The sequence below is a fragment of the Aulonocara sp. 'chitande type north' Nkhata Bay genome, linkage group LG23 (genome assembly GCF_057382095.1).
Source record: "Aulonocara sp. 'chitande type north' Nkhata Bay isolate Kocher_YH1m ecotype deep benthic linkage group LG23, A_spYH_male_GT1.1, whole genome shotgun sequence".
Taxonomy (NCBI): Eukaryota; Metazoa; Chordata; class Actinopteri; order Cichliformes; family Cichlidae; genus Aulonocara; species Aulonocara sp. 'chitande type north' Nkhata Bay.
Window position 1 is genome coordinate 6,591,331 of NC_141365.1, and position 18,453 is coordinate 6,609,783.

The window sequence follows — 18,453 nt, forward strand, 5'->3', positions numbered from 1 at the left end:
ACAAAACAAAAACAAAACGACAACAAACAAAAAAAACCCTGTGGAAACACAAATCATCAACCCTCTTAAAACAAAAGCAAAAATCAAAGCTAAAATAGTTTTTGAGCAGAATATTTTTTTCCTACACATTATCAGTCACAAACATAATTTTATTTCACTGTGGATGGGCAAAGCACGGCAAAGCAATTCAGAGTACAAACATGGAGGGAGAAGTATAAAAGAACAATAATAAATGAGTGGCACAGTCCATCCTTTGCCTTTCCGTCGTAAATCCCACACCACACGGCTCGGTGCCTATCCTTATGAAGAGGCTATGATCAGGACAGCAGGCTGGGGTCAAAGCGGGTGGCCAGTGTTATTACAGAGTGTAATATCTATGTTTGACCAGCCAGACTACAGGGATTTGACTGACCGGCTGGCCGGCCGATGAATAGAGGGGAAAAGGGAGGAAAGGAGAGGCATAAACACTAGTAATGAAGAGACTGCAGTCAGAGGTTAAAGCAGCATCAGAGAAACAACAAACTTACGCCCACCACAGAGAGAGTGAAGGTGAGAGGTGGAGGAGGAGAGTGGAGACAGAGAGTGAAAGACACCTGGCAAAGGACAATCTGATCTCACCACAAAAAAAACCCCCACCCACATCTATACAGCAAGCGTGTCCACCTGAAACTACACTGTCAAAATCTGAAGGGAGTCACTCAATCTTTTCCTGACATATGAAATATTGTGAAAAACGACTGAAAGAAAACTAATTATTAATAAAATTAAGGACAGATAAGAACCCAAGACTAGCTTGACAGAATGCCTGGCCTTAACCCAGCTAGCTGAATTTCTTGTTGCAGCCCTCGGTTACAGAGCATTGTTACTGAGGGCTGCAATCCAACCACACATGGAGCAATACTGTCTAATGCTGCCCCCTGTCTACCGCAACAGCCATCTGACTGATAAGTGAGACTGAAACAAACTAAAACAATTACGTTTAATAGTTGCCTCTCAGTAACACTTCCATAGCAAATTCCTACTTACAAATAATTCAGACTTGTTTGTCTCTAAACAAGGGGCCTACATTTGGAACGTCATTGCATGGGGTATTAAGCAAAACATGGCATTGGTGGTCGAACGATTCGGCGGCTTGTGAAAGGTATTGATCAACCTGACTTCTACACAGAGAAGATAAAATGTAAAGAAAATGCCTTTAAGGGAGCATAAAGGGATTTATATCAAAGTCTAACACAGTGCTGCAAATTGTGTGCGGCTGTTCATGTTGAGATGAGGCAAGGGTGTATGAGCCAGTTATACACAACATTAGCTAAACTGGCAGTGGTGCTGAGCTGCTGGGCAATATGCCTCACGGCAAAATTAATGATCCAATCATTGTAAATGCCAATTGCCTGTAATCCTTGCCTGGAAGCAAATCAAAGAAAAGGAAAGGTTTCCGTTAAACAGTCACAAGCTCCCTCTCTCTTTCTTCATCTCCCCTAAGCACCAGATGCCTTTCTTTCATTCCTTTTCGATCCAACCCTCCTTTTCTCAGCTCTCTAGCCCCTGTCTGCATTCGGTTCCTATATGTCGCCCAGCTGCGGAGCAAGGATGGGGCCCATCCACAAGCCCTGGGGTGGGCGGGGTGGGGGCGTGGGGGGGCAGCAGACAAGGGAAATCCCCAGGACAACTGGTCTGGTCACGGACAACTCAGGACCCGGCAGCCATGCCTATTCTACCCTCTACTTCCCTGGCAAACATTTGCTCTCCAGCTTAGCTCAGAAGCTAGCCAGCAACTTACCCCCACAGTATAGTCTGGTAATGCCAATCAGAGTCTACACCGCCTTGAGCTCTAGAGATGGAGAAGAAAGAAAGTGGAAAGGGGACACTGGGAGAGAGATGGAGAATGAAGGAATAGAAAGGGAGGGGTAAGGGCAGTTCCCTGAGAGCCACAAGGCAAAGCCACAGTCTTTGGCAAAGACAAACAAGAAGACAAGACTCCATCCTTATTGATATGCACAAGCAGGGACCATCGGTTAGTCTTCAGTAAAGACAAAAGGGAGAATGGGGAAAGAAAGGTGCTCTGTAGTGGTGTCCATATGTGAGATTGGACACAGTATACCAGAAAAGAGTGTCAGTCAGGCTGAATATGTGTTGTTACCACTTTGTTGCGTCCCAAGATATTTCTGTTGACAGAACAGCATTTCCCTTCTTGCTGGTGTCTTTAATTATTCTTCTTATTGTATATTTTTTTCAGTCTATTTCCTCATCTCTCCCACAGGCAAGCCATACTAAAGCAACTCCACTCCACAACTACTCTTTCACATTCACTCTGACTCCGAAAACGTTTCTGAGCCAGCCCTTACATGATGTATACACATGATATATTCAGGTTAAAGTTCTGGGTCTCATTTTCCCCGCAGGGGGCCTTGAGATGCCTAAAGACAAGCATTTGTAAGGAAAGGACCGCAACGTGGAGGCCTGTTTAAGCCCACATGGTCCCTTCTCTATCCCCCGTGGCCTCTTACAGCACCCCCACCAAGCCAACAGTCCTTTGCCTCCTTTCTGTGTCCACAGTTCCCCCCTCCCACACCACAGGGACCCCTCCCCAGTGTTTGTAATCCCAGCAGAAACACTTAAGGTTCACAGTGGGTGCTCATCAAAACCATCTGCCTGAGAAGAGAGTGAGGAAAAAAAAAAGGGGAGATGATGAAGGAGGAGAAAAAAATGAGAGCGCAAATGGAGAAGAGAGAGAAGTCCAGGGAGGCGAGCTGCCTCCAGTTCAGATGCTGGTTATACTAATCTGTTCAATTAGCACCATTACAGGCCCTGCGTGCAGCCTGATTATTATTAGTGTAATCTTGAACTGCAACGAGGACCTAGGCCAGAACAGCAGTGGTTGTAGAGAACAAGGAAGAATAAACACCTTTCACTTTTGCTTTTGAGAAAACAGTTGGTCTGGATGTAAAACACAGAAGCATTCAGCACATCTAAACTGACAAACAACTAGTCATAGGCATGTAAAGAATCCACAGACATTAAACATCCTGATACACTGAGATCAAATCATTTAAATTGAGTTTAAATTACCTAAACTTTCAAGGAGGTACTGTAAGACAGAGTTAAAGTTCTTACTTCTAGCAGCTGGCTAGCAAACACTGACTAATAAATGTTTCCTGCTCAGGTCTCTCCCTGCCAGAGCAGAGCAGGACAGCACAGGGCAGCTGTGTATGGCTATATCCACTCTAATATGTTTTCATATTAAACAGAGTTTCTGCACCATTAATAAACAAACTGAAGCAATATCTGTCCATTCACCTAAAAATGTATTTTACATGTCCACTGACGTACACCTGGACAGTCTGTGGTAGGAAGTTGTAGCTTAATAAAATGCACAGTTTAGCTGTAGAACAGCTAAGAGCATAAACACCAGGCTCAGCAACACCTGTAATTTGTTTTCCTCATTGAATTAACCACTGGTTGCCAAGACCAATGCTTTTGTTTTCTCCCACAAAAGGGTCATGTGATGGGGTGTGATGACTCACGGAAGGACAGATAGTGACTGATGAGATTCAATCAGTCAGCAGTTGGATGTTGGTGCCTGCATGATCAATTTATGATCAACCCGTCCTTACTAAAACTAAATCTTAGCTTGGTAGAGTTTTCAAAATACTTGACTTCAGGGGACCTAAAAGGACACAGTAGTGTGGTCAGATATATGCTTTAGTGGTGAAAACACTGGGATGTGACCACACGGTAATTAACACATAATGCACCAGCACAAGCATAAATTCCGTCGGCCACTTTCATAGGTTACGTCGTAAGCTCTCTAAGATTGCCTGTGTCTAAATCTGGCCTTGGTGTGGATGCAGCCTAAAAGACATGTTTCTATATGCAGGCAAGTTCAGATTTCAACACAAGTAGGACCTAAAAACCGATACAGCAAGACACACTCACCCGTCTTCGCATTCAAGCAAGCATACACTTACTTTCCCATGTTCCTTAACATCTAATCAATTTGCAGCTGTGATAGCAATAACCAACGGATAAAGACATGCACTGGACTCACACTGGGTCCTAGCTGAGTAACCATAAATATTTCATAGGCTGCAAAGGCTACTGTTTAGTTTCAGATGGAGTAAGCGAACGCACTGTCTTTTTCCACTGCACCCACATGCCTAGATCAAACAATGTTTAGTCATTTAAATGGCTTTCTAGACTGCTGACACTGCAGCGAGAGAGAGAGAGAAAGACGCAGAGCTGGGGGAGTCCAGAAAAAACGAGGGGGCTGTACCAGAGCGCAGCTGTGAGAGTAATTATGTGCTCTGAAATGTGATCATTTGTGATGAATAATGAATCGATGGCTGAGATAGACTAGCAATGTTTGGCAAATGGAATGAAAGTTGTATTATGAGAAGCCAGAATAAGGCACAATAATATTATGTGAGTGCATGATGTGGGTGCATTACAGAGACTTTGTGCGTATGTGTGCATAGAAAGTGACACTGTGATATCTAATGTGGTGTGTGTGTCCATACCTCCTGTATGGTTCTGGAGCCGGGAAAGTTGAGGTTGTAGTCCCTCTGAGCCTCACGGTGGCTAATGACCAGCAGGAAGTTTTGGTTTAATGAATCCTGAAGAGCACTAAACGAGAAGAGGGAACATTGGAAACCGTAAGAAATAGGGATAAATGCTGTAAAGGAAATGAAAACACAGATTGATGCAGAGAGAAAACACCTAAATGAGGTGACAGAACAATGACACAAGAGAAAGAAGAGGGCAAAGACAAACATACATAATTGCTAACAGTGACTCGAGTTGAGTAAAGGGCAAGCTGAAACTTGTCGACTAGTGGTAGCCTGCTGGCCTGTGGGGAGGTGGGTGCTTCCTCAGGGGGTAAGTCGTTCTCTTTTCTGGTTATGTCTTAACAAGCCTGTCCAGAGCTATGTTCAGCACAGCAGGCTCCAACAGCTATGACCACCTGCACATTAACAGCGGGGAGTCGATCAATCTGCCTTAACGCTAACAAAACAGGAGAAAAGGCCTACAGTACTTTCAGAACTAAAAAATAAATATAAATAAAAAGCAACATTTTGCTGTGGCATATCCTGAACTAGCTGAACACAGTCAAAAATCTGAAATAGCCTAAACCTAGTCCAGTTACAGTTACAATAGATGTATCTAGAAAGCTGTTAATGTTGTTGTAGGCAGGTCATAAAGTATGTATTGACTGACTATGCTATAGTTATCTCCATTTGCATTCCCTTCAGCGTGAAATTCTTTTCACCAACTTAAAAGTGAAAAATAACAATAATACAAAACTAAAACTGAATGTGAAAAAGTTTCAGAGTAATTCTGCAAATAAGTCCAGCAGACATTTACTAAGAAACTTTCATATTAATCTGTGAAAGCGGTATTTACAGACAACCGCTGCTCTAAGATGTTGCCTCTGGACCGACACCCGTAGCTCACTTACTAACTTACAGCAGTGTTAGAGAAGAAGAGGTGGGGGAATCAACTTTTGGAAGCTTAATTTACAATAAGCTGTGAGGTTAAGTAGCGTTTTGAGCAAACGCTGGGTCTGTGAGGCTGAATAGCAATGGGAGGCTTAAAGGCCGAAACAGGCACTTAATCAGGGCTCAGAACCCAAGAAGAGGAGGAAGAGTTGAGAGAAAGAGAGGGATGGGGGAATTAATATGTAGCGCACACATTAATTATGCAATCACACCCTTAATCTGCGCAGATCTGGACGAGCTTATGTTAACAGAAGCTCAAATTTACTGTAATGACAGCATATTTACATTGACTAAAACTACGAAATCAATATGTAAATGTAATGTTTGTTGTAGCTAACTGGAGAAGATTGGAAATGTGTGAAGTGGGAAGGATGGATGCATATGTAATAGGCCCGAGCAGACGGATGAGAGCGATGTGTGTGCGTGTGTGTGAGAGAGAGGAGAGATGGAAGGGGTAGGGACATATAAATAAGGATCTAGCTAATATCACGATTATGTTTGGACACAGTCCCGAGCTGCTGCTGGCAAGCGGCTAGACTCCTAAATAGGCAGAGATAGAGGGTAAACTGAGTGGAAGTGTTACTCTGTCCTTCCAAGCAAAGAAGGAACATCTTATCAGTCATTTATGGCAGGCCGATGAGCCATTTGGTGTGTGTGTGGGTGGGGGTTCTGTTTGAGATTTACTTTGAAAAATATATCACTCATCATGCTCTATAGTACAAATATAGCTACTTAAAATATCAAATGCATTCAGACCGGAAACAAACTGCCACTCATGATGAGTCATCTCCTTGTCATTTCCCATCTGTCTAAGGAAGGCCTGCTGGTTCACATATAAACAGAACAACCATGTTTCAAATCTAACATCCCTTTGTCTGGACCGCTTTCACCACCTGTGTTTTCAAAGCGGCTGTCTTCTCGGGGAAGCAGGCCCTTCAAGCAGTGCAGGGTTGAAATGTGGATGTCGCAGTGTTTGCTTCTGCCTTCAGAGGTCCCTTTCTCACTCAACACACACACACACTCGTTGACATCTAGGTCGGCCCGGAACATCTCCGGAGGCACTTGACATGGCATAAGGGTGCCGTGAGGAAAATGTCATTTAACTTTATGGACAGCAAAAATGGAGCGTTCTGCAGGGGGAGAAGAGCAGGCTAAACAGATTGGTTTCATTCTGAGGTAAGCCTGTCGCCTAAGCTGTGAGTCCCCGCGGCACAGAGCAGACTCTAGACCTTATTAAACTAGCACTGCCAGACACAGAGACGCACACGCACGCACACATGCACACAATGTGACATGTGCCTACAAAACACCAATACCCATACACGCATACGCTGTCCCATAAACATTCACCAAAACTGCTCACTGGTATTTACGAACTACCATAACGCGTGTTTCAGCTGCTGCTTTAAATGCTTGAAAAAACACACCAACCAGCAGAATACACGCCAGCTCATCTTATGCCCCTAACAGGTACAAAGGAGGTTCTGAGGCGCACACGAGAGTCTGCTTACCTCCTCCATATTTTGCATCCACAACAAAGCAGAAAAATGTGAAACCATTCAGGTTCTGCTCTATTTTGATCTCCCATTGTTTCCAAAAGGTTATTATTGTGCTACTCGCACAATCCTTCGCATCACTGCTTTAGCTGACCAGTTAGCTATCTCCCTGAAGTATCTGTGTATCTGAGACTGGACAGCTGACACGCGGAGGTGAAGCGTAAGCCGACAGGCAAAGCTCAATAAAACAAGAATACATAAAAAAACCTCATGAATCGCTTTTTTAATTTCAAATTCCTTTCCAGAGTTCAAATTAAAATAACCTTTCCTCGGCAAACACGTGCCTGCTCAGAGCTGGAGCAGAGAATAAACAATAAAGGAAACAGGCTCCATTGAAATATTCATCAGCCCTTCATCATTTATGCACGAGATTAGCTCCTCCTTAACACCATCTTGTATTCACATGCGGTCATCAACATGGCCACAGAAAAACTTCAGACCATTACTAACTGCACATCACTTCACTAACTAAATAACTATCTAAATGAATCGGTGCTCAAAGGAATACCTCCCGAAGCCTCGAGATTTATTTCTAATCAAACAAGACAACCAAAAGGAGTTTGCTCAGCGGGATCATAATGACAGTGCAGCACTATTTAATCAGTCGGTTTTGGTGGAGGTCTGTGTACAGCATGAGCCAAGCTCGACAAAGTAATTGCTTTGGATATTACCATTTACGGGAGATTTGAATTTTTACTATGAGCACTGAGAAATTACATTTGGGTGGATAACTGTCTTTTCAGATTAAAAAAAAAAATACAAACTAGCAAATATAGTTCGGGAGACAGTGAGAGGTTCATTACTCTCATTCAAAATGTGTGTTACAAGCCATTTTATTTAGATGGTAGTGGTTCCTTTTTGCTTTTTGTTTGGAAAAAATCATTAGCAGCTAGAAGAAAACTTTCACTAAGAGATGTTTTTTCCTGCTTTCATAACTATACTATTAAGTTAAGTTAAGGTTATTCATATATAACAGTTTTAAAATATTATCAAGCAACTTTACGTCTCTGCACGTTATACTCCTGTCATACCTGCTGTGTGTTATACAGGCTTCTCTGAAACCAACAAAAGCTAAAAATGAATATGTCTCAACAAGCAAAACAATCCTGGTAGAAAATGTGTCTGAAAAATGTACTTACACCGTTTTTTCCCCCCTTTTTGGCTTTGATACTGAATATCAATCATGCAAAATCACAATGTTGAATATATAAACATTTTCAGTGCACGCCATATTGCAGTCTGTAATATGGAACATAGCTACCAGCCAAATTAAAAGAAGCTCAAACTTCGATAAGACAGTCTGTATGACCACTATTTTCTTCCTAGATGTCAAAAAGATATTGCCCGAGTGCCACGAACCACCCATTTTTACACTTTGTGGTCATCCTATTACATGCACCATGTAACCTAAAGAAATCCCATAAAACTGCTCTGCCATAAAGCCGACTTTGGGATACCTAAAATGTTTCTGTTGACACCACTGCGATGGTTTTAAATAAGATGTTTTAGCACTGAGGTTTAGCTGCAGTTATCTTCTGGCTTGTATTATATTCAAAGGCTTTTCAAATATTCTCATAAATGACAAGAACCACTTGTCAGTGCATTATTAGAGCACAACACCACTTTCACTCTAAATATACATACACAACAACATTATACACTCCACAAAAGGTTAAACACAATAAAAATAGGTTTTATAGCAGAGCTCTTGTACCGAATTGTGGCAGACTACAAGTGCAACTAATAAAGAGGCAACTCCGTGTGTGGATTTTTGAAGCAAACACTGTTGCCGGATGCCTGTTTGAAAATGGCTTTAGTGTGTGCAACATCCATCCAAGTTGAGACAAACAAATAGATTACTTAGAGGGAAATGAGATACATAGTTTTTTTTAATGTTACTAATTAGATATTCTGCTATATTTGGATTAATTATGGTTAATTAGATAATAATTACATGCTGGGAGGCTACATTTTATTAGAAACTTGTGGGACAGTAGGTCAAAAACAAATAAAAGTAGACCTTTGTCTTAATGTTAACCCGTAAAGTGCTGCACTCAGTTTTGCTTATTAGAAGTGAAACTGAAATCAGGGCCGTGGTTAAAGCTTCTCAAAGGCAGGGATACAATATAATCAACAGTAAAAAATAATCATTAAGATATATACACACTATAAGAATTACAGATTTCCTTCCATAGTGAAGTTTCAGATTTTATAAAGACACACACGTCGTTTTTCATGATTTTCTCATGAAAATCAAGCTCTTTCTCATTTTCCCTCATACATTGTAATACTCATTTGATTCATCCTTAATTCCTCTAATTATGTTGCATGAGTAAAATGAGAAGACTGCCACTTTCATCAGTAAATCAAATATTATAAGATATTTAAAACACAAATAACACAAGAACTGGTCATTTATGGTCATTTGATACCAAATCAGTTCATTCATAAGACATGAATACTTTGAGATGGTATGACACTAATTCTTGCACTGAGATCTCTCTGCTACAACAAATCTGCAGACACTTCACATGAACTGTGTGTATATGGTGTGACCACAGTTTATTTTTACTACAAGCCAACAGCCTGTTTGGTCTCGCTACAGGGGACTGCTCCCTTCACATTCTGTGATTTGTCACCTATCCGCTCCCAGTATGCCAATAGAATAATGAGCTCCTGACACCCAAAATGATATCGATAACACTTGGAGGAAAGGCAACGGTGCTGCTAAAAAGACACAGCAGTCGGTGTACGAGTGAGAAGATGAGGAGAGGCAGGGAAGAGAGAGAGCAACGGAGGGTCATTAACTGACAACACCGTATAACTACCACTTAGCCTAACTAGCACGGAAAGCAGCAAACTGCCAAATTACTTCCTCCACACGTATTCTGCTGACATGTGGATGCTTTCTCAGGGGAGAGCTACAGTACAATTTTTGTTTTTTTAATTCACAGCTGAAAAAAGAAAAGATTAAAAAGAATTGGAGGTCAATGTATGACACGCCAATAAAAAAAAAAAAAAAAAAAAAAAACCTAAACAAAAACCCTCTTGATCTTCTAACAAACGAACTAATGCTCATTGCAGATACATGCCCCGTACTAGCCACAGAGCTTTTGATGATGATTTGAAGATGATTCATAGAGACACGGGAAACTCTGCTCACAAAATGTTATACTTCAAAATGTCCCAGACTACGTCACAACTTATTAGGTTCCACAATTACATAATTATGCACTCAAGAAGACCTTACAGCTGCTTTTTTAATGCAATGTTAAATTGATAAATGCTGATAACGGTACTGGATCTGAAACTACACTGCTCAACCATTAATTTTAAAAATATTCTGAAGAACACATAAAACACTAACCACTGCTGGTAAATTTCCATTAAATCATTTCTTTCCCGTTTTGTTTTTAGCTCACAGACCATGTCCTCGGGGACATTAGCTTCAAAAAAGAAAACCAATTCCGTTATTAATCACAGAAGTGGCACTGTACATCCTCAATCATTCTGCCTGGATGTGTCTTCAAATTACAGCGCACACAAAATTACACGGCGGGGACAATGACAGACAGCAAACACTCATACAAACAAAGAACTCAAATACTGCAACCATACAAATAGTGCAAGGTAATATTTTAAAGACATATTCCCACAAACAAAAAAATGTGTACCCTTCATATCTATCATTATCCGTCCAATCCCCTCAAAATAAAAAATAAAAATGATCTTTGTCATCCTGTGATAACCAAGTAGAATAAAGCAGATATATTATTTCTTTGGATGATGTTTACCTGATACTGATGAAAGACCAATCACATGCTCAGCTGCCAACTATGACTGTATTACGGCTACGACTTTATCCTGAGCTGCCTGACATTTCAGAGAAAAAGGTTGCTAATGCTGTCACGCATTCACTAAGACAACCCGAGAAACCTCTGGATGAAGAACACCGACTTCACAGGCTTTCCCAGAAAATCTCTATTGTTACTGCGTGTTAATGTGTGATCTTTCAAGCAAGGTATAAATAATAGATATGAAGTGTGGCTGTCACATACACAACTTCTGAAGAGAAAGATGCAAAGGAAAACCTTTGGCAAGCAACAATATCATAGCGAAGATGACAAAGACGGACGACAAAATTATTATTTGCATAACACACAAAGAGTGTGGCACCAGACGTTCCTCTCATCTTCTCAAAATGTCACAAAGGATGTGAAAAGCGAATGTGCACTGCCAGGTCAAATGTCTCCTAATAAAGCTATGAAAGCAGCGTTGGCTCCCTCTCCTCTTTATAAGTGGAGATATAGCACCACCTGGTGTTTGAACTGCACTCATGCCACTACCTATAATGATTTATAGTGTATACGCAGCAGAATGACAAGAAAGGATTTATCCCCATAATAAGGATGGGAGTTAGAGAATACCTGTTTTTGCTGGTGCTGGCAGTAGGGGCAATGTCGGGGGTCAGGACATACAGGCTGTTGTTCTTGGGCAGGTGTAAACTTCTCAGCACCATCTGAGTACACACACATAAACATACACAACTGTAAAAAGGTCCTGTGAATGAGTTATAGCTGTAGAGACAATATAAATTAGATCGGCTCCTAAATGCAACACCTGTCTGGTAATGTAAAACAATTAACAGAAGGAGCAGACTTGTGTTATATCGCCATTTTTCTTAGTGTCTTAATGTGTTAATTCAATTCAATACAATTCAGCTTTATTTATACAGCACCAATTCACAACAGTAGTCACCTCAAGGTGCTTTATAAAAATTAAAGCTTTAAACTCACACTATCAGACACATCTCCGCTCTTCCACCCTTTCAACTGCATTTTGGACACCGGAACACCAAGCTCTGTTTCAAGGATCTGTTTGATTTCTCCTATGGATTGGATTAGACAAAGAAAGGAAAATTGACCTTTTGTTTGCAAAAGTCAGTGTGAAAGCGTTAAATATGGACACGGTACATCTGTGCGAGTTTGCGGTGCTCACCAACTGTGCTGCCCTCCTCAACCACCAGCTCTACAGAGCGTTGCCGGTACTCGACCCTGAAGTTGAGCATCCGGGACTGACGCTCTACGATGTGTCGGGAAGAAGGGTTGATTGGGCAAAAAGCTGAAGCTGAGGACGATGGAGGTGAAGAAGACGAAGATGAAGAAGAGGGGGGAGGAACTGCGCTTCCTGCTGCTGCGTCAGCTGCTTCTGAGAGGCTAGGAGGTCCGTACACTGTGGCCTGACTCGCCTCACTGGAAAAGTTACTACAGGAAGACGGTCAGAAAAGAAATTCAAAATAGAACTAAAATGACTTCCTTGTGGTTGTATGCTGCTTCAAATTATTCAAGTTATAGTGCAGCTCCATGTCTGTGTAAACTCATACAGAATATTTACTTTAAATGTTAGGCAGCAAAAGCAGGTATAACCAATTCAATAAAAGACATATATGGTCACAATCTCCCCTCGTGCCCCTCAGTTATGGTGCTGAATAATGACTGAAAAACTGCTTTTGGCAAACATTATGATGCTGCAATAAAGCTGACCTTTGACTGTTTGGATACCTAATGTCATCAGTTTATCCTATCAGAAATTTGTGTGAAACTTTCAGGCATAACAGGCTTGCGCAAGCGCAAAAGCCATGCTTAAACATTTTATCAGTTTAACAACAGTGGAGAAGTCACTGGCCTGAGCCGTATGTTGTCCGCCATAAAAACCTCCACAACAAACCTGAGCAACAGGAAAAGGACTAGATCCAACCATGTTAGAATAATCTAACTGCACCCCTGCTCATCAACTCAGTGAGAAATAAAATTAATCCACCAATAAATTAAAAATTAGCATTTTTTTTCCTAAAATCAGAATGTCATGTACTGAGTTACAAATACTGCACACTCAAAGACAGCTCCTCACACGTGTGCTGATAAATTAATGACTTTCATTGTTTGTGTTATTAATGAAATTGTATTTTATAGATATAAACTTGTAACTTAGATGAAAATAAGATAACATTTTACGTGTAATCGATGCAGGAAATCAACTAAAACAACGGGTTCACATAATGGCTCTTGATGTTTTATAGTGTATATGCAATCAACATCAGGCTGTTGTGAAATATACCAACAAAGGAACAGAGATAACACATGTGCCATGAACTGCAGAAAAGTGGTGGGAAATCCAAGTCAGGACATAGTTGGAAGTTCTCCTTTCTCACCATTTCCAATACTGCAAATACTCGGTTTGACTTAGGCAATACCTGAGTAGAGCACGCAGCAAGGACACAGGACAACCACTCGTTAGCTTTGAATTTACTGAACTCATTAACTGTGCGACTGTCAAAGATCAGATATCACACCTAGACTTTGTACTGAAATGTTGGCAGATTAAATATCACATAATTGCCAATCCAACTGTGACAGGCACATTCATAAGGCAGTGACTAGAAAAGTTTAGGGCTGCAATGCATGTGTGAAAACTACAATAAAAAGCATATCATGTTAATAATTGAAGGTGCTAACTGTACATTTGCTCTAAAATCAGAGATGGTTTACATTTGAGACAGATGATGCAAAAAAAAAAAAAGAGATTTTGCAACAAATATTAAAGAACAAATATGAGAGATCCTGCCAAGATCATCTTTTTTTTAATGCTGAAAGTGTCGAGGGGAAATAAGGCTGATTTCAAGAGCTGTCAAAATGAATAGAAAAAAAGATCCCTATTGAAAAGGCATTTAAAATATCTCTTATAGTGTTCTGGGCGTACTTTTATCCTTTACTACAAGTAGATGGCATTCTTCTCCATCTAAACCAAACTACTGAGGCCTTCACCTATAACAGGACTCATGATTTCAACAGATGACGGAGCGGAGTCTCATGAGAAAATCATATTTAACGCTCTTAACAAGCTGCTTATGATTCTTAAATTGCTTAGTTATAAAGACACGATTAAAGACAGAAACACTGTTTAGACAGCAGTGCTGGAGTACCCTCCAACTGGCCCCAGATCAGGTCACGTCATCAGAGTCTGTTTACAGGACAACTCTGGCCTACTCATACCAATGCCAGCCACTGAGTGAATGTGTTCGTGACAGTGTGTGCCTTCAAGAAAGACTGGCAATATCCACATGGCGCAAGAGCTGAAAACAAACTACAGCACATGCATGTGCACACGTGCGCACAAGTGACTTGCAAAATAAAACGGTTAAGGGGATGCCTCCAGTGGGAGGGTCTAGATTAACTAATTGCATTCATGGCCCAAGAGCTGACAATAGGTCACTCATGCACATGCATGCATGTGTGCATGTTCGCATACACACATGCATTGTGTGCATGTGTATGCATCAGCTCATGAGTAACAACTAACTGTTGAAGGAAAGTGAATGGCACAAACCCTCTTAAAAGAAACCCGTTCTAATCAGAAACTGTGTTCAACTTGATTCTTAGCAGAAAGCTTCCTTGCAGGAAGTTTTTTTAATATCAATCCTCCATTAAAAAGCAGAATAGAAAAATCATAGCAGAAGCAATACCCTGCAGCTCAGTAGACTCTAGGTTATTATTTCCTGGATGTTGCTGCGTGTGACTGTTTTTATTGAGCTACACTTCTGTATCCACTATAACCGTGATAAAGTTCACAACGCCTTGTCAACACTGAGATGAGGACTTCATGTTCCTGCAAACACAGTCAGATTTTGGTTAAGATTTCCTTATTTATTTTCTGACTCGCGTATGCAGGTGATGTACATCAGAGGCACATATTTCACTGAGAGTTTTTTGGGAATCCCCAAACTCATTTATGTGTTTGCACATCTGCCTGTGATTACGTCTAACCTTTAACTTGGTCATTACGGTTTGACAAAAATACAAAAGTGTTCTGAACTTATGCAGCATTCCCTTGGAATTAAAAGGTGAGCTGGTACGTTTTCTCTTATTTAGAGCAGATTTTTGAGAATGTGGTTATTACCTTTGTAAGATCCCGTTTTCCTGTGGTATGACCCCATTGATGGCTGCCTGTAATAAATGCAGAAGTCAAAATTTCAGTTGTTGTCCTTTTGCCTTCAAACACCAAATAACACCATGACAAAATATGCAACCAACGTAAACTGAACTAATTTCAAAGAGGCTGGCAGATGCAGCATGGATCACCAAACAGGTTTTAACTGTAATTACTGTAATAAACTACTTTTGGCAAACAAACTTCATTTAGGCCTCTATGGTCTTAGGTCTATTTTCATATATATGTATATATATGAAAAATTAAATATCTTTCAATAAAATTTACACATTTTATACTGACTGACTTGCAAACTCTGTCAGGCTGACAGGTAGAGTCCGACCTGTGCGTTCTGAAAGTTTACAAATTCTGTTACTTAAAAGAAGAAAAAACACTGAAGGAGAGTGAAAGATCAGAACAAAGGGAAATGAAAGGCCAAATATAGCCACTGTCTGCTTTGCAGTTTGCTTTTGTTTGAATCGACAATTGTTTGGATTCCTCTCGAACACTCACTATTCTACACTGCCAAACAGGCAAAGTAAAGCTGGTAAGCGCTGTTATAATCATATCCACTATTCATTGTTTGTATGAAAAGCAATACTAGAATTTTCTTGCAAAGAAAAGGTATAAGGAACTGTGAAATAATGGCAAAAAAACACCCAGCCCCATCATCAAACATGCTATAGTTGGCCTTCATTGGAGTATACAGTCATTATCTTTAGGTCTTATAACTGTCTTTGCCGTTTATCAAATGCCACACATTACTGGCTGGTGAACTGCCAGAAACTCGGTGGGCAGTTATCACGAACAAACATAACCTCAGCACTTATGAACACGACTCTTTGTCTCTTGACTGAAGCTTCCACCGGCTTCGGTTTCAACTTAAAGTCACAACTTTGTTTCTCTTTTCTGAGCTATTAATTTGTGTTTAAACAGTTTCTGTCACATTTTAAAATGTCACAGTGGGAAGAAGCTCGAAGAAATAATAAAATGAATCACTGATAGTTAAGTGTCAGATCCTGGCATTGCAGGTAGCTTTAGGTGCGTTGATAAGTCAAAAAAAAAAAAAAGAAGACTTTTAAACGCAACAGTGCATTCTTACTCAATACAAACATGCTCAGGCTATAAAAAGTTTAGCAGCATTGTAATGATCCATTTATTTTATCTTTCCTAACACTAAAAACAGCTGCAAATGGGTCACCCTTCCTAAAAAATAAAAAATCACGTCTGCTTTTATTACTGTAAATTTAAAAATAAAATAAAATGGACAGTAAGCACATAAGAGCAATGGCAATATTTCACACCACAAACTCCAACTTGCTGGCAGATGCAGTACTAAGGTATTGGGGTGAAACTCCACACTCACACTTAGCAAACACATTTGTTTTTACAAAAACTAACACCTACTGCAGAAGAACTGCGAGCCATCAGATTTACAGCCGCAGTGAGTCCAGCCCCCACTGTCTATCTCGCTGCCTGCTTTGAGCTCCTGCCAGCATCTATCTAAATATAGACTGACCTCTTCCAATATGCACTTCATGCTGAGAGGTGCATCATGAATTAATACAAACCTGACGGGATTACATGAGGAAATCATTTGCCCGTTACACAGTGTGCGCTACTGGATGTTAACTGCCCTCTTGAACCTGCCCTGTAGACAGACTAAGTCCGTGTGTCCAAGAGTAAAGCCCAATAGAGCCTGCAGATAATGAACTTACCACTAAATCCCAGTTATTAAGCTCTAACAGAGTGATTGCCTCTGCAATGTTGTCAATTCCAGTGCAAGCCTGTGAGGGGAAAGCAAAACAAAAAATGAATTCAGCAGACTAATGCATCGTATGAGATCAAATTCTAATTGTGAAAAGAACAATAACAGTTACAGTTTAACTACTACTCTATTACCCATAAAAGCAACGTGAAATGGTAACAGTCTTAAGAACGATTATGAACATTCAGTGATGTCTTGATCAAAACAAGGTTGCCAGTTTCTCAGAATCTCAGTAATACATATTCAGCATGACAACAAACATGGGCTTTAATGTCAGTACCATTGAAATAAATTAGTAGGTCTAGTTTAAATGTAAAACCTTAATAAATAAATAGAAACAGACTCAGATAGTAAAACAGTAAAACATGTACTGAGCATTTTGGTCTTTTGGTCTTTAAACCAGCATGACATTTCAACCTATTAGACATGTGTAAGAAATGTCTATTTTCTTTATAATAGGAGCAGTTAATACTTAAAACAATATTTATGCCAACATTAAGGAACATTTTATGCCTATTTAAAATGACCCTCTATAGAATTCATAAAGTTTTTACTTGATGATGAAGCGCTCTTCAAGTATCTACAAAAAAGCAAAGTAACACTGGCATGTCCCTGCTGTCTGCTGATACCAGGAAAATTTGGTGTTAACAGCAAGAAATTAATTCAGAACAAAGTGCGATGCGGTGTTGAAACCAACAGCCCAGTACTACATATCAAGAATAAAATCCAAAGCAAACTAGTTGTGTGTGTATATAAAGTATATTATCATGCTGGCTAGACATAACCTGGACTTTAGCCCAGCCTTTGATACCACTGATCTTGATTCACAAGTCAAAGCCCTGTCTTGGATTAGTTTACTTCATATGTTGCTGATAGAATGCTTTTGGTTTCAGTGGGCAAGATGTTTGCTCAGATCTGCTCTCATCATCCAGCTTCGTACAACGATCTGGTTTAAGTCCTCTGGTGCTTTCATTGTATAGTCTCCCTCTCTTTTAAACCTTGTGAACTGGATCTGGTTGAATAATTTTTTACAGTTAAATGCAGACAAAGACAGCACATCTAATTATTGCTCCTCAGAGCATTACTGCCAAATCAGACAGGAACTGGGGTCCCTTTATCCAATCTAAAACCTGACATGCTAAATCATGGGATATTTTGTCTGCTTTTCAGTCTTTGACATTTAATGCTCACATTAAGTCTCTGATATGCTGGTGTTTTGTTTTGTTTTGTTTTCCATTTGAGAAATATTACTAAACTCTAAAAGTCAATTGGTGATGCTTGTTTAAGACTTTGCCTCCTCTTGCTTGGATTGCTTTTATTCTCATTCTTTTAAGTTCTTACATTTCACCCCACTTTTAAGGGTTTTGCATTGCCTTCCTACCAGGTTTAGATTTCGGTTTCAAATCTTGGTTCTGACTTTTATGGCCCACTGCATCCCTCAGGTCCTCAGATTGGGGCCTTCTTTTGATTCTGCATACCCATTTGAAAACAAAAGGGAATTCTGCCTCCAAACCTTAGCTCCAAAATATGGAAGAGGTTACCACTGTTTAGAAAAAACAACTAAATTGTTTAGATAAGTATTTAAGTAGTGGTTGTGATTTTGGGTTGTTTTGCTTGGTTAATGTGTGTCAACTTTGCGAATAGTGCG

The 18,453-nt window shown here is 40.2% G+C and overlaps 1 protein-coding gene across 2 annotated transcripts in view; it reads right to left on the minus strand.

Annotated features, from left to right (window-relative positions):
* Nucleotides 1-18,453, minus strand: part of faf1 (Fas (TNFRSF6) associated factor 1) — a 59,766-nt gene that overhangs the window by 40,312 nt on the left and 1,001 nt on the right. For both annotated transcript variants that reach the window (XM_086283015.1, XM_086283014.1), the window contains exons 2-7: nucleotides 16,756-16,824; nucleotides 15,008-15,054; nucleotides 12,050-12,315; nucleotides 11,848-11,939; nucleotides 11,479-11,570; nucleotides 4,518-4,623 (exon numbers count right to left, since the gene is read on the minus strand). In XM_086283015.1, the coding sequence (XP_086139141.1) occupies nucleotides 4,518-4,623; nucleotides 11,479-11,570; nucleotides 11,848-11,939; nucleotides 12,050-12,315; nucleotides 15,008-15,054; nucleotides 16,756-16,824 (672 nt within the window). The remainder of the gene's footprint in view (nucleotides 1-4,517; nucleotides 4,624-11,478; nucleotides 11,571-11,847; nucleotides 11,940-12,049; nucleotides 12,316-15,007; nucleotides 15,055-16,755; nucleotides 16,825-18,453) is intronic.